Below are 15,994 nucleotides of genomic sequence, written 5' to 3' on the forward strand. Positions count from 1 at the left end.
AGACGAGGGAACGAGGATGAGTCAGAGCAGCAGCATTTATGACCACACACACACACACACACACACACACACACACACACACACACACACACACACACACACACACACACACACACACACACACACACACACACACACACACACACACACACACACACACACACACACACCTCTGTTGGCTGAGCAAAGAGGACAGACAGGTGTCTCTCCTCTCTGACAGGTGACACGTTCCTGCTCTGACACCTCGCCTTAATCATGGAGACGTGTCTGGTTACCGCAGGGCCTTCCCTGCTGTTGCCTCCATTGAGGTGAAAAATAATAATAAAGGTTAATCAAAGGTGATATGCTGTGGAGAAGGTACAACTTTACGACACTGGGATTATGTGAACGTTCCTCTGGCCATTTCTGTTTTGAAATACACCTATATACGTATGTAGCTGTGGGAGCACACCGCAGAAAGAGTCCGGCCACGTTTGGCCCAGGGGTTCTTCTCCTCCAGCCTAGTGTCTCATTACATGGTGAGAACCTGGAAACATCAGCCTCTAAGCCAGGCAGAGCCCCGTCCTCAGAGCCCGGAGGCCCCAGAGCCCGGAGGCCCCAGCCCGGTCTGGTCTGTGTGGTGTGGCCCTCGGACAGATGAACAGCTTCAATGTGTGCTTTAGTACCCTTGACTGAACCACCTTCATTAACTGAATTACAGCATGACGCATACACTCCCATGCTATCATGAGGACGAAGATCAGACCAACAGCTGCTCTCTGCCAATTTAACCTTAGCCAAAACCCTTGTTAAATTACTTTTCAAGAAGAAACCCGCATGAATATCAACATAGTCATTTGCTCGTCCAGTTAAACCAACTAATTAGCACTGGTGGCCTATTACATGTTTAATTTGTTGTTAAAAACACAATAATTAAAACCTTTTCTGGTGTTATATTGGCTGCCTACGCCCTTTCCATTCACATCCAACACTATGTGGTCAAACTCAGCCATGCTGAGTGGGTGACGAGACACACATCAGTTAATGAAAAAAAACACCAAATAAAAGATAAGTGCGCGTGCGCGCATGTGTGTGCGCGTGCGTGTGTGTGTTTTTCCCCCTCTGTCCTACATAACCAGTGGCAGATTCCAACAGTCCGGCCTTTTTTCCAAGGTCAGCGCGGCTCAGCCAACCCTGAATTATTGAACTTCCAGCCCGTCGCCCGTCCCTTCAGGCTGCTCTCCTCGGCTACCGCCTCGACTCTGCTGCTACTCTCTCTCTCTCTCTGCCCGTCTCCAACATGCCATTGATCTCCTTCCCGTATTCCACCCATGTCTCTCGTGTCCCTAGCCGTTCTTGTGCATTTCCTCTTCTCGGGGGACCAGCCTGTGACGAGGACTTCTTCTGCCTAGTCCTAGCAGTGAGCACCAGCCACGCTCACTGCCACAACAGTGATGGTGACAACATGTTCCTCAACAGCCAACGAGTCTGTTTGTGTTGGACGCACGCACGCACACACGCGCACGCGGGCGATCAATGGTCTACTGGGTGACACCGGGCCGGGTCGGCCAAGGGGACGGAGCCCGGGCCCCGGTCGGTCGACGTGTCCCCGGGGAACTGTTCCACCAACGTGAGCGTTTGTTTTGACGCGGGTGTGGTGGTTGGGGTCGGCACGGCGACAGCAGTGGGGCGTGGTGTGCTATGAATCCCTCCTGCTCCTAGTCTCTCTCTTGGTTACCAGGGGTCCCGAGCGTCGAGCAAGACGTGACATGTTGTGTTCTCAACGAGACGGCGGTCCACAGGGGCCTCGGGCCCCAGAGAACCCAGGAGGTAAGGTGAGGAGAGAAGACCTGTCGTCTTCTGGACCACGATAAGCGAGAGGCAAAACATAACAGACAATTATTGTCCCTCTTTTTGATACGGGTACTTAGAGTTATACATGAGGACATGGTCTATGCCCAGCTCTAGTGTCTGTACTGCTGCTGACAAGAAGCACACGTAGCATTGATTAGCCACGTAGCATTGATTAGCCACCAAAATAAAGTACAAGACTAAATAAAGATGGAGAGGCCAAACCGCAGGCTGCCAGACAGCCGGTCACACACACCGACCTGAGCAAGTGGTCAGGGAGACACACAAAATGGAGACCCGAGCGGCCCCCTGCTGACCTTCACTTCACCACACACAATAATGCAGGACTTTATGTTTCTGGGCCCCAGCATAAGAGGTGGTTAGGACAGCAACACCGGAGGGAGAGAGAGAGAGTCTCCCTCTCTCATGTATGGTTGGTCTGGAGAACAGGCGACGCACGTCCCAGGCTAAAATTAGCTCTGCCGCAGCTGCAGGGCCAGACATGTTTGGTTGAAAGCCCGGAGCCAACACACAGTAGTATCCCCCGTGCCGCTACAGGGCCATAGCAGAACTCTTCGGACCCACGCTCCATCCAGCCTCCGCTGGTACGCACAGGGCCCTAGCAGAACTCTTCTGACCATCGCTCCATCCAGGCTCCGCTTCCTTCGATTGACGTTTGACCGCCACCATTCATTTCCGTCATCCCGTTGCCCCCTTCTTCTGTGGTGATATACTGGCCTCTGATTCGAGGATTGGTACTGACTACTTATCTAGATAAACCAACTACTAATATTCACTTAACAGCAGTGAACTGGAAACAAGTGTACACTTGTATTTTGTTTGCTGATTTTCTGAAACATTTGCGATACAGTACCGAATACACATTAAAGCAACTGTTACATTAACATTACATTAACACATTTTTCGAACAAAATTGCTTTCAGCTTGATAACATTGACCGCATAATGCCCAAAAAGTGCCATATACAAAAAGGTCTGGAGGGGTTGGAGTGGTTTATGATTCATATTGATACGAAACACTGGGTCAGTTAACACATTTACATTCAGGGCATTTTGCAGACACTTTTATCCAAAGCCAATTACAATAAGTACATTGGTCATAAGAAGTGAAACAGTATATCGCAAGTACTAAGTGCAAGTACTAACAATCGCTAGGCCAACCCATTCACTGTATACAGCAGTGATAGCTAGCTATTGCAGATGCTACACAATTAAGTACTGTGTACTAAATACAACGTACATTAAGTGCGCTCATTAAGTGTGTTCATTAAGTGCGTACATTAAGTGCCAGGACACACAACAGACAATAGTGGGCGGAGGGACTGAATGGCTATGCAGAGTCTAGGTGAACTCTGAACAGGTGTATGTGTGGCCAAGCACAAGGTCAAGACTGCTCTGAAATCCGGCCAACCTTGAGGGCTGCGGCCAGGCGGGGCGACAGGCTGAGGTACAGTGGTCAGATGCATATCTATCACATATCTCACTCACACACACACACACACACACACACACACACACACACACACACACACACACACACACACACACACACACACTTTGTGGAGCAGCTATCCCCTGCTCACCAGCAGGAGTAACTGTTTGACCCAGCAGTCTCTGTGGTTCTTCTGACACCCCTCATCTCCACCTCCACACGCCTGCTGCTCCCCACGTCGTTGCTCTGCGCTCCAGAAGAGTAGTTAAAGATATGGAGATGATTTAGATTGTGATATAAAAAATACAAATAGAATCAAAAGGAACTTGATGCTGCGATATTGTCCCAATAACCACAGGCAGACAGACTTCTAAAGGGAGCCGTTGATTGATTGAGGAGACGTTGCTATCATTATCTGAATCAAAGGGATCCCTGTTTAATACATCCTTATTCCTGTAGCTGCATTGCTCCCCCCCTGCTGCCTGTGTCCCACCCCCAGTCTGTACTATGTGCAAGTGGAAGACAGAAGGCTGTGACCAACGGCCACCAGCCCGGTGGGAGAGCGCTGGCCCATGGAGGAGGGAGAGAAGGAAGGGACAGCGATGCCTCCCACAGCCAGGCCTCCGCAGAAAGAGCTGAGTACCAGGGAACCGGTGCCACACACACACACACACACCATTTACCGGCCCCTGGAATGAGCCAGCCTGTGGCCCCGGCTCCGCTTGGTAGCGGGGCTGAGCCGTCGTTCCATCAGAGAGCAGGGTGAGAACGGACAGTCTGGCAGGTAGCCGCAGCACGGCTGGAAATAACAACAATGAACAATTATCTTGGCCTGGACACACAGGCAACCACCCGCGACAAGCAGCTTCCTCTCTGTGTGTGTGTGTGTGTGTGTGTGTGTGTGTGTGTGTGTGTGTGTGTGTGTGTGTGTGTGTGTGTGTGTGTGTGTGTGTGTGTGTGTGTGTGTGTGTGTGTGATAAACAGCTTGTTTTCTTTCCCCCCCACCCCCCCCGGAGTCTGACATGCTGTCGTACACCAATTGAAAGCTGACGAGGGCAAACAGCTGCTTTAGATATCATTGTGGTCAGTTTGGCCCTTAATGTTCAGCGTTCAGTCCAGAGCTATTGTGATTGGTCCGTTCTCACACGTCATGGATTGATGAATGCCAGAAGCCCTGCAGCATGTTTCCACAAGAGAACGCTAATTGTACGGTAACCATGACACTAAAGAAGCTCATGCTGACATGTGGGGCTGGTGCTACCAGACATAGTAACAATCTGCTTTAAAGAAAGAAACTGTTGTGGTTATTGCATCAAATACTTTCACTCTAGCCTACCCTCAGGTCAGGTCAGGGTAGGCCCAGGTCAGTGTAGGCCCAGGGCAGGGTAGGCCCAGGTCAGTGTAGGCCCAGGTCAGGGTACGGTAGGATCAGGTCAGGTCAGGTCAGGGTAGGCCCAGGTCAGGGTAGGTACTCTCCGGTCAGAGTAGCATCTGGCTAACCTACTAGTTACTGGTAACTAATTTGGAACAACAGCTCTGGTAAAAAAACAGGATGTGTCACTTCCTATTGTTGAAGAGCAACAGTTGGTCACGTCTCATACAAAAAGTGAACTATAAAAAGGTCAAACTACAACTACTATTATTTGCATTTTGCATTTTGTAAATCCCATTGAAACAGAAACCTTTATAGACAAACCAGAAAGGGGGCTCAATGTTCAAAATACCGGAATGGTCCTTTAAGCTTGCAAAATAAGGCCTGCACACATACGTGTCGGTTCTGCAAACGGGACGAGGTGGCAGAGGATAAATCCAGAATTATGCAAAATTATTCATAGCTGCTCATTCAGACCAGCTATGTATGAGCCACATTCAAAAAGGTTTGGACCATCAGGGATGAGCTGTGTCTGAGTCCTCCTCTCAAAATGAGCTCTGTGTTCACACGATCTCCGTTCCAAAGAGCGGTAGGGGGCACCTGTGAAGAACGTTTGGCTTGTTGTTCATCTACCAATTCATCACTTCCAGCTGCCGATTACCGTTAGGTTTTCATTGCACTTCTAATGGGACTAATAAAGCAAAACGTAAACAGCAATTTCAGGAAGGATTGCTGTTTTAAGGCCAGTGGCTTACGACCCACTCGTCAGTCTGTGGAGTAGGGCTGCTCCATTATGGAAAAAATCATAATCACGATTATTTTGGTCAATATTGAAATCTCGATTATTCAAACGATTATTTTTGAGTTTGAAAACATGATGCATTTATTCATAATTTCTCTCCAAAAAAAAAAACACTTTGTAAATGAGAACTTTGAAATTTCCCCATAAAAAAAATACACAAAATGGTCAAATAGAAAATCAAGTCCAGATATGAATCCAGCTGTTCTGCAATTTCTATTAAAAAAAATAATAATTTAAAAAAAAATTGTTTCAACTCGATTATATTAGCTTGGTGATCGTTTCACTCTGGAATCAAAATCAAAATTTTATTGATTGATTCGCCCAGCCCTACTGTGGAGGCAGAGCCTTTATATAGCCCTACCATTTCCATAGAAGGAGAGAAGGCCTACTTCCAATCATCACAAAGAAGAAAGGTGGTTTGAACAAAGCTTTGGTGCGATGCACGGCAGACTAGGCAGTACGAGCAACAATCACCCAAAGAGAAATCACACAGGCGCTATTGATGGATCAGCAACAAACAGTAGGTGATCCGCACACCCCTCAGGACTGGCAAATAAGGATGAGGATGATGTTTTAATGTCATCGCAACCGTTTCCCTCAGTCTAGACGCATTCAACAACATAGAATGGATCTATGGGTCAGATTGTCTGACACTGCAACCCCAGGTTTATCTTCCTATTAGACGCTGCACGACAATGCTGCCTCCCTGCTCTACTCTGAATCCAACTTGTGCTACAGCTGTGGTGCCAAAGTCTTGTACTTAATGTTTTGTGTGCACCCTGGAACCTGTGCCTCACGTGAACACAAGGGCATAGCGCGCGCGCGCACACACACACACACACACACACACACACACACACACACACACACACACACACACACACACACACACACACACACACACACACACACACACACACACTAAATTCATTGAAGTCCAGAGGTCCGATGGAAAGTGAAGCTGGGGTGTGGGCTGTGTGTCATCAGCCCTGCAGCAGAGGTGCACGTCAATAGTGGGGATCATATTCAGTCGATACTACAGCGTCTAATCTAGACTTCACCATTCCCCATTAAAGCCAATCACAGATCCAGCCACCCGATTCTTCCCATCTGCCTGGCAAGTGAGCTCAGCTGATTGAGTGCTGGAGCCCTCATAGCGGCCCCATTCCCCATTCAATAACATTAACATTGACTGTTGATTTATGTCTCTCCCACTGTTTACACTATTCATTATAATTCCCATATGTATTGTTATTATTTTTCAAACTCCAGTACAACTCCTTGTACTGCTAAAGTTTTATATTACTATGTCTACATAATTATCTTATATTGTCCATATTTAATGCTGGTCTCTTGACTTTATCCTTGCACTGCCTTTCCTATTTGCACTACCATCATGACACACACTATCATAGAGCACCTTACTATACTGAATCACAGGGTCAGTCCCTGCCCGGTCACTGCAAGCTTACAGCCCTTACCACATTCATGTGGACTTATTATTTAGTGTATTTTATTGTTCATAGTATTCATGTAGATCTCTTTTTTATTATCCTGTTTATGTTGTATGTATGTTATGTGTGATGTCGTTAAGCTACTGGGACCTTGAATTTCCCCTTGGGGATCAATAAAGTATCTATCAACATCATCATCATCATCAACATGTAACACTGGCCGAGAGGGAAGAGGCCGACTTCAAACTATTAATCATCAACCAGGGCTCTGACCACGCTTGCAATGGGGTTAACCTTTATCTGTCCGTTCCAGGATAGCAGATTAGAGCTAAACTCCTTCAGCGGCAAAGTCAACAGAGCTGTTACTACAGCACCTTCTTGGTCACCTTCTAGTCTGTTGCACAGCACAAACAACAACAAACGGATAGCCTTCACTATCCAAACTAAAGCTAGCAAAAAGAACATGGCAAGCCTAGTAGACCGCTACAACAAGCCCCAGTCTTCTGATGCTGAGCCAAATAAACTAAGTGCAATCATTTCCAGTGTGTGCATCCTGACTGTAAACTAGAGCGTACCCTGGGTGGTACAACGTACTCCTGGTGCATGCACACCTCCTTGATAATCTTCCACCAAGACACAGTTTGAACCGCTTCTTTGCCGAGCAAAGTTGGAGAGATGGATCATGATGAAACGAGCTTGATCAGACACACCTCATGTCTGACATGAGGTCGTCAACGTAAATATTCAGCAACACGCCTGCTCGTCTTTGACTTGACGAAAGCATGCAGTCCACCTGCCCGGCCTCACAGCCCAGCCTCAGCTTCTGTCACGTACAAAAACATACAGACTGCTCTGTAACAGTGGGGCTATGCTCAAGGTTTGTACACTTAACAAACATTTAGATACCTTGAGTCAATATGGATCCTATGCAGGATTAGCATCATCAAAGAGCCCATGGCCCCTCTCCCCCCCTCCTATGACGGAGGGGGGTCAACTACAGATGCAGCAAACCTGTTTTCCTATTGCTGCCGGCGGTGTGTAAAGCTGCTTGTGTGATCCATGGGCGCTATGGGAGCGAGCGTCATGGAGGACAGTCCCCACTGCTGCTAATCCACGGCAGGCTAATTACAGCTCTGATCCTCCCGGCTGTGCATCCCTCCATGGGGCACAGAGACAGCAGTGGACGGGCATGGTGCACTCATGTCAGTCCTGTCATGTCCTTTAATCAGAGTACCTTCGCCCCAGCTGAAGCAGACGTAAGGGGGTGAAAGTGGGATTATATTGTTTGGCTGCATGTGTAGATTCAACATATATTCCACATAGTACACACACAGTCAATTACAGACCGTCAATAATACATTGACCGCCTGTTGTGCAAACAATGCATGTTCCAATCAGATACTGTACAAATTATCATCCAAAGATGCAGCATTTAAAAAAAAGATACGACTTGCGTAAGAGCTCTGACTCACAACAATGTTTTTAGTAATACATATGATCCTTCGACAGCAACATATTTCAATGCTCACAGCTATCAACAACCTTCAGGCAAGAAACAAAGGTGTACCATAATAAACGCCTGTACAGGCAAGAAGAAAGTAAAAAGGCCCGTCTGTGAGAGGAGGAGACCCAGAGTTTCTAAAATAGACTGTAGTTCTGATGGGCAGCCTGGTCCCACAGCACACGGTGGAAACGATGAAGAGGGAGGAGGTGGAGGGATGAGGATGATGATGATAGAAAATGAGCAGCAGATGACATGGAATTATGTGAATTATGTGGATTTTGAGTAGCATCTGTCTGTGATATGATCTGTGAAGATCTCTCCACCATAACACACGGTGTGGCCAAACGATAGTGCTGCTTTAGAGAACAATAAAGGCATCCTTTGACTACAATCACAGGTCACACAGCTCACCCACTGTATCCTACACTGTTTATCCCTGATATCCGAGGACGTGGGGTCATTCATTCAACCCAAAGTCATGACCACAGACTGTCGTGCGTTCAGCACCCCACCTCCGAGCACCATCAGCGCTCATGCTTGTGATGGCATTCACCCTGGGTGTTATGAAAAACGTGAAACCACATTAAAACCAAAACACCGGGGATGCCACGAAGGCTTTAGCACGACCGCGGCTAGCTTTAGCAGCTAAGTAGCTCCAGCAGGCATGGAGGTAGCTAGGGCTAGCGACAGCAGCCTGCTAGCGATCCGAACCTAGCCCTAGCTACCTCCATGCCTGTTCACTCACACATCCGATTCTAGCTCATCGATGACGGGGAACACGTCCATGGACAACCGGTGCGTTACGAATACCGGTTTGTGGTGTAAGTGAGCCGATCCGTTCCGTTATGTATCGCCCAGGTGGTCGCAGTCCGGGGGGTCGTGACTCGGGACACCGGGGGATCGGACACTCGAATCCACAGCCACACATGTAGCGGTGTTCCGGACTGCGACTACCTGGGAGACGCATTACCCCTGATGGCTGCTAGGACAGCCGACACTCACCCGGTGTAGGAACGTCGCTGAACGGTGAACGCTCATCCAGGGACTGCATCAACAACGCAGGAGGACCATCCGTACGTCCGAGAGACAAGAGTTGGACTATTCCCTCAGGAGGATCCCTGGACCGGGAGCACCTTCTTCATGTAGTATCCCGACACACTGCGTCCACTGGGGCTGGAGAGAGCCACTGGTGCTGGAGAGCAGTGAGCCACTGGTGGAGAGCCGCCGCTATTGGACGCTGTGCGCCTTCTGCGCTCGGATAGAGGAGGTGTGTCTGAGGGGTTATGATCCAGGAAGCTCACCCGGATCACCTCAGTAATTCCTCAGATTCATATGTACAGCACGGTGGGCTAATCCCGTGTTTTAGTGAACTTCTAGAAGTAATTAGTAGGCAATTAGTGATGTAAATTGTGAGTGATTAGTGATGGAGATGGTCGTGTGTACGGGGACATGTACTGGCAGGGTAAGGTATGCTTCAGGATCTATTTTAGGTTTATGTTTAGTTGTCCGTTTGTATTGTTGGCCTTTAAATCTTTGAGTGAGCTTACCAAGTCAGAACATTGCTATATCAGTACAATGTGTTGTTATTATATGTGTTAAGGTAGAAGAATGACGTGTGACCCATATCAGTATTTTTTCGTTTCGCTTTCGCAATAGCAGGCTGCGTAGATACCAGCAAGGGAATTTTTGTAAAAAGGAAGTAGTCTACCTATGTAAAATACCTCACGTTACTCTGAGAGTCCGGTACTTTACTCAGAGGGACAGTGACAGAGGGAGGCAAAGCAAACAGTACATTAAGGTGAAATCCAATTTCTGAAACTAACTTATTAACTTTTTTTTAAATTATTTATCGGTTATTTCACAACCACGAGGCCAATGTGGTATAATTTAAGCGAGAAGCGAACCCGTAACACTGTGCAGTGTAACAACTAGGGGTTACGCAACTACACGGAGACCTTCATGCGTGCCTCTCTTCACAGTGCCTTTGATTCTGGATAACCCTCACCATGGCCTCGGCCACAGTGCAGCTGCTGGAGACCGTGAACGAGATGGCCGAAGCCCTGGACTCCGGGGAGTGCAGGACCATGCTGTACCTGTGTGGACACCTCGATCTGGACAGTAACGAAGAGGGCCTTGGAGAGTTCCTGAGGTCGGGGGTCATTCAGGGGCAGATGAATGACCTGTTTCTGGTCGAACTCTTGTTTGAGGTAAAACGCTTTGACATTCTGTGGAAGTTGTTCAGAACCAAAGCTCACGACATCGAGAGCGCCCTGAGGAACAGGCATGTGTTGTCCCGATACAGGTGAGAACCTCTCTTTAGATCCATGGAGACGCACCACATCTAAGTGTTAAAGTTTAAACCAAACTAAATGTGTTTGATGGTCACAGGGTGCTGATGGTGAATATAAATGAGAATATAACAAATGGAGATATAAAAAACTTAATATTCTTATTAAGTAGAACGGTACCAAGGGAAAAAATGGACAAAGTTAAGGTAAGCTACTATAGTATACGTTCGACGTGGAAAGATGATCTGGAATGATTGAAGTATCGGCCATGACACTGATGGCCGATACTTCTGATTCCACAAATGATACACATGATTCCACAAATGCCTGAATAATATAAGTGTGGTTAAACCTCAAAGACTACTTTGTCTTTGACTATTTCTATCTTTATTTTCCCCAGCAATTGTCGAATGGTCGATTTATAGTGTATCATTTTAGATCACCTCTAATAAATAAAAATACAAAAATAAACAAATCATATGTAATTATTGTTCTTCTTTATAGTATTTCCTGGATGTGGTGGTTGAACTGGAGAAACTGGATAAATGTTCCCCTGAACACTTGGACTTCATTGAAAAGTGTCTGAGAAGTATTGACCGGATTGATCTAGCAAAAAAAGTTTGTCTGTATAAGCAATCAGGTGGGAGTGGATTTCAATTATAACTATAAATATTCCTATGGTTTATTAATTAGTTTTTTAAACGGCATAAACAAATCATTTTGGGTTGTATTTTTGTATATTATTATATATTGCTATAAGATGGTAACATAAAAGACTGTCCTAATGTAAAAAGTTAAAACATATTATTGTTTTACATTTATACTGCCATTTGCTATCAAAGCCACTGTGAAGCGCTAGTGTTACTTATGCACCTGTCATATTCATACAGTGCAGAATATTTACATAAATGCTAATAATTTGCACACAACCAAATAGATGGAGCCCACCAGATACAGGCAGCCCGTCACCCGACGGCTCCACAGCAGAGCGCTGCAGCTCCTGTAAGTAGAACGCTTGAAAGAAGCTTGTTTTTGTACCCTATTCTGATCTGAATCCACCAAACTCATTGTTTTCCTTCCCCCCTCTTTTCAGTGTCCCACTCAAACTTATTCTTATCCTCCCCAACCACTAAATCACAGACAGACCTTACACAATGGTAAGTTTATATGTATAATCCTCTGGTCTTGGACACACACATGCATAGACACAGTTAGAGACACACACTGTTGGAGTTGAAGGTGGGGTCAGTGTTAGTGATGGGAATTTCGGCTCTTTTTAGTGAGCCGGATCTCTTGGAACGGCTCACCAACAAGAGCTGGCTCTTTCGGCTCCCAAACGGCTCTTCATATTACCGCTTACTGTATACCTTTTGTAATGGTGCCATGCCGTAATTCCGACACTCATTTTGACACGTGCGAGCGTGTTGACCTTTGTGTTCTCACACTGATCAAAATGCATCCAAATGCTGCTTCTTTTCCTTGTCTCATTCATCTTGTACTCACACGCACCTGTCTCTCTCCTCTTTTCCTCCTGTCAGTCACAGGCAACATGTATCGCGCATCGAAATCCCCCGCCCCTTGCTGCTTGTTCTCGTGATTGGTTGCTGGCTGCATGCATGTAGCACCCGTAGTGCGGGAGAACAAAAAAGACAACGGCTCGCGTTCGGGAGCCGACTCCCATCATTCACTTAAAAGAGCCGGCTCTTTGAGCCGACTTGTTCGCGAACGACCCATCACTAGTCAGTGTGTTATTAGATAGAAATGCCATTGCCATCTGTCATCTATTGTGAGTGAAACGTGCCTTGTAAGAGTATGTCAGCAGCATGTAAGACAGGTGAGTCAACGCTTCTCAAGGACGGCATCACATAGGGAGGGAGTTATTTTTTCAGAATCTTACTCTCTGTTTCTGTTTCTCTCTCTCATTATAACTCTAAAGCCACGTTCACACCAAAAGCGACGGCGCGGCGCAACTCCATACAAAGTCAACGTATAGACGCGTTCCAGGCGTTGCTGTCGCCTGGAACGCGTCTATATGTTGACTTTGTATGGAGTCACGCCGCCCCGTCGCTTTTGGTGTGAACGTGCCATAAAGTCTAACCTACCTTTATTTCACCAATTAATTCTGAATGTTAAACACCTGTCTTCTAATGAGGTCCCGGAAGCCACGCCCCTCTGCCCCCCCACCACCTTGTGTGTAGACCCGGGGTGAGCAAACCTTTTGAAGACCCCAGTTCAAGAATAATGGCAAGTTCGTCATCCCATCCCGTCTTGTTCTCAGCTCCACGAGTCTCCACAGTACTGGGGTCAACGCCAGTCAGCCAGGAGGTAATGTCTGAAAGGAATTTAGTGCCAATATTTCATATTTTAAAACATCCACACATCTAAATATGGTTTTGTGACGTGAACACATAACAACGATACACTTTGAAATCCTATTCACATCTGTGAATATCCAGAAATGCACATTGTCGTGTCTCACAACTGTGAACCCTTGGTTGTGAGGTGTGGTCTGCTTTCATTGGTCGATCTCATCTGGAGGACACAAACTGCTGTGGAGACATTCATCTTTTTGGCTGTTTTTCCGCTACTACGGAGAAATAAATCCACCAATCAGAAGACATACTGTATACATTGATATTCATGATATATTCAAAATCAAAACAACTTTATTGCTATCTTTTCTGCTGTGCAGAAATAATGTTAATTAAATAACATTATTTCTGCATAGGATGTTAAATATCATGTTGACAGGACAAATTAAACTACTATCTTTATATATATATATATATATATATATGTGTGTGTGTGTAAAACACAAGAGTGATGTGCATCTGGGTTAACCCCCTCACTGTCTTGTAGAGTGTGATGGAGGAGTACAGTCTGAAAGTGGAGCAGAGAGGATTCTGTCTCATCATCGACTGCGTTGGAGCTGATGGAGGTGAGGAGGTGTAGGTGTAGGTCTTCCAGTGAAGACTGTGATAATGGCCCTCAATTGTTTCTCCATACTAGTTGTAGTTTGGCCTTTGGATGTGCCCATATTATGCATCACACCAGCTTCTAGAATCCCTGTCTAAGCTTACCTCTGTCATGTATGGTCCAAATGTTGAGGAGACACTTGGTGGTCCACTGTCATTAAGCAGCAGGGATTGTGTGTCTTGTTCCAGGATGCCTACAAGTAGAATGTGGATACTTTGTGATTGAACCCAGTAACCTTTGAATGGGAGGTAACACCATAGCCATGAACCCTCACTCCTTAACTAATAAAGTGTACCGGTATCCCATCCCCACCCTTTAACTGTTGGTCTCTCAACCCGCTCAGAGAGGGTGCAGCAAGCGTTCAGAGCTCTCCATTTCCGGGTGGAGCTCCACCAGTGGCTGAGCGTCCACTCCACGGAGTCCCTCCTGCGGGAGGTGTCCCGGCGGGTGGGGACGCAGCCTGGCGACGACGCCTTTGTCTGCTGCATCATCAGCCGGGGGACCTCCGGCCGCCTGCTGGCCACGGACCCCGCCCAGCCCGGCACAGGCCTGGACCTGGACCTCGTCAGACAGCTGTTCTCAGGGAACGCCTGCCCCATGCTGGCCGGCAAACCCAAGCTGTTCTTCATCCAGAGGTACGCCGTCCAGCAGCCCTCGGCCCCGCAGCCTGGGGCCCGCCCCAGCGGCGCGACCCCCCACTGGGACTCGGACCTGGAGACGGACGGGGTGGCGTGTGGCGGGGTGGCACGCGGCGGGGGGGCGCGCGGCGGGGGGCCGGCGGTCCCCACGGACGCGGACGTGTTCTGGAGCCACTGCTGGACCAGCGAGCGTCAGTTGGAGCAGGGGAACCACCGCTCGGTCTACCTGGGGGCCCTCGCTGACGGCCTGCTCAGGGGGAGGAGGAGGTAAGAGAGAGCAGCTGGTTATTGGATCTGATAACACGTCTGTGAGGGTCGCTTCATGTTCTCAGCATCAATCATAAGATGTCAACGTTGGATTGTTCATGCTAATCCCTCGTTCTGTTCTTGGACAGGAAAACCAATCTGGTTGATGTTCACACTGAACTGAACGGGCTGATCTACGATCACAACAAGAGGAATCCTGCAGCCAGATACGACATTGATCTGAAACACACACTCAGAAGGCATCTCTGCTTGACATAAGTCATGTTTCTCCATCATTAATTAGATCGCCATGATAGGCCAAGATCTTAGTTAAACCTACATTACAATGCAGTGGCTGCCCTCTAGTGGTCCATATCATACTCGCACTTATACATAGATAATATTCTAGCAATATTTGTACATTATTAGCGCTGGGCTTTCATTGATTATTGAATTAATGCCTAATATGTAATATATTAAATAAGAGGAATAGTGAGCACAATTATTTTAAGGCAATTTAAGGCACTTATTTAGTATGATGTTATTTATTATTATTACTCTAATTAAAACGTGTCACAGTGTCTTGTTCTGTTGGTTCGTACTAAAATAAAGCTTATGCCATGATACTGCAGTGTGTGCTCATGCCAATGACTTCAACCTGTTACTTTCTTTGTGAACATAACAGGAGTTAGGTTTGGGCTGAGGTTTGGGCTGCAGACATTGAGGTCTGGATATACGTGTACAGTGAGTAGATTGTTTGATGATGATTTCACAATTGAAGGGAATGATTAAAAAGTTATCTGCCTCGTTTTGCACACAGGTGTCATGGGCTCAAATACATTGTGTTAAATCTGTCCCACAGAAACTGCACAACTCCTCAAAGGGCCTGTCAGAATGGTGATATGATTGATGGTCAGTCGATCACTGATAAACTTTGAGATGACTTTCTAGCAAAGGGAGATAACTGAAGCTCAGTGGGCTAGCTTTATAGTACACGTTTCTTGATGCCATTGCACCAAACTCGCATACTATTCATCTCAGGTAGGTTGTTGTGTTGTAGGCTAGAATGTGTTAGGCATACTCACATAGCAACAGAACCGTTTATTTATGATAACAGTGTTGTGAAATGGAACCCTGTTTAAATGTTCCACATGGGAGGCAGACACGGAGAGGTGCACAAAACATACAGGGAAGTGTGGAGCTAGGTGTAGAGTGACATCACTGATATAAGAACAATGCGAAGAGTTCAGATAGTCTCTGGGTTTAGTTGGCAGTAGTGTGCAATGCACCCTGGCGACAGCAGGGGGCGAGCCAGTATTGCAAGAGGGGATACCGGGGCTACACCTATGACTGTCGAGCCCACGGGGCAGCACCACCTCTCCTCCGCCCTGCTGCTTATCTCTCACGCACGTGCACAGCCGACGTCCACGCG

The 15,994-nt window shown here is 47.0% G+C and overlaps 2 protein-coding genes across 6 annotated transcripts in view; one reads left to right on the forward strand and one right to left on the reverse strand.

Moving 5' to 3' along the window:
* Positions 1 to 9,650, reverse strand: part of LOC311358580 (hyccin 2) — a 55,494-nt gene extending 45,844 nt beyond the window's left edge. For all 3 annotated transcript variants that reach the window (XM_084478667.1, XM_084478666.1, XM_084478668.1), the window contains exon 1: positions 9,417 to 9,650. In XM_084478667.1, the coding sequence (XP_084334793.1) occupies positions 9,417 to 9,452 (36 nt within the window). In that variant the 5' untranslated portion in view covers positions 9,453 to 9,650. The remainder of the gene's footprint in view (positions 1 to 9,416) is intronic.
* A 43-nt stretch (positions 9,651 to 9,693) lies between these two features.
* LOC311358089 (CASP8 and FADD-like apoptosis regulator) lies at positions 9,694 to 15,185 on the forward strand. Of its 3 annotated transcripts, none has more exons than XM_084478084.1 (10): positions 9,694 to 9,881; positions 10,394 to 10,716; positions 10,803 to 10,908; positions 11,207 to 11,342; positions 11,640 to 11,704; positions 11,796 to 11,859; positions 12,855 to 13,027; positions 13,562 to 13,640; positions 14,022 to 14,583; positions 14,712 to 15,185. In XM_084478084.1, the coding sequence occupies exons 2-10, from the start codon at positions 10,421 to 10,423 to the stop codon at positions 14,839 to 14,841; spliced, it is 1,611 nt and encodes a 536-aa protein (XP_084334210.1). In that variant the 5' UTR covers positions 9,694 to 9,881; positions 10,394 to 10,420; the 3' UTR covers positions 14,842 to 15,185. The 3 variants fall into 3 exon arrangements, with proteins under 3 accessions (XP_084334210.1, XP_084334209.1, XP_084334211.1); XM_084478083.1 differs by having other exon boundaries at positions 9,694 to 9,876; XM_084478085.1 differs by lacking the exon at positions 9,694 to 9,881 and adding an exon at positions 10,105 to 10,212.
* Positions 15,186 to 15,994: the final 809 nt, after the last annotated feature.

Source organism: Micromesistius poutassou, assembly GCF_964030765.1.
Source record: "Micromesistius poutassou genome assembly, chromosome: 14".
In the NCBI taxonomy this organism is placed as follows: domain Eukaryota; kingdom Metazoa; phylum Chordata; class Actinopteri; order Gadiformes; family Gadidae; genus Micromesistius; species Micromesistius poutassou.

What these genes read in the sequence shown, in the direction of transcription:
- LOC311358089 (XM_084478084.1), top strand. Translation starts at nt 10,421, where the DNA reads ATGGCCTCGGCCACAGTGCAGCTGCTGGAGACCGTGAACGAGATGGCC. An exon ending in CATGTGTTGTCCCGATACAG is followed by an intron (nt 10,717 to 10,802) that starts GTGAGAACCTCT and finishes TGATGGTCACAG; the next exon opens with GGTGCTGATGGTGAATATAA. An exon ending in AAAAAATGGACAAAGTTAAG is followed by an intron (nt 10,909 to 11,206) that starts GTAAGCTACTAT and finishes TCTTCTTTATAG; the next exon opens with TATTTCCTGGATGTGGTGGT.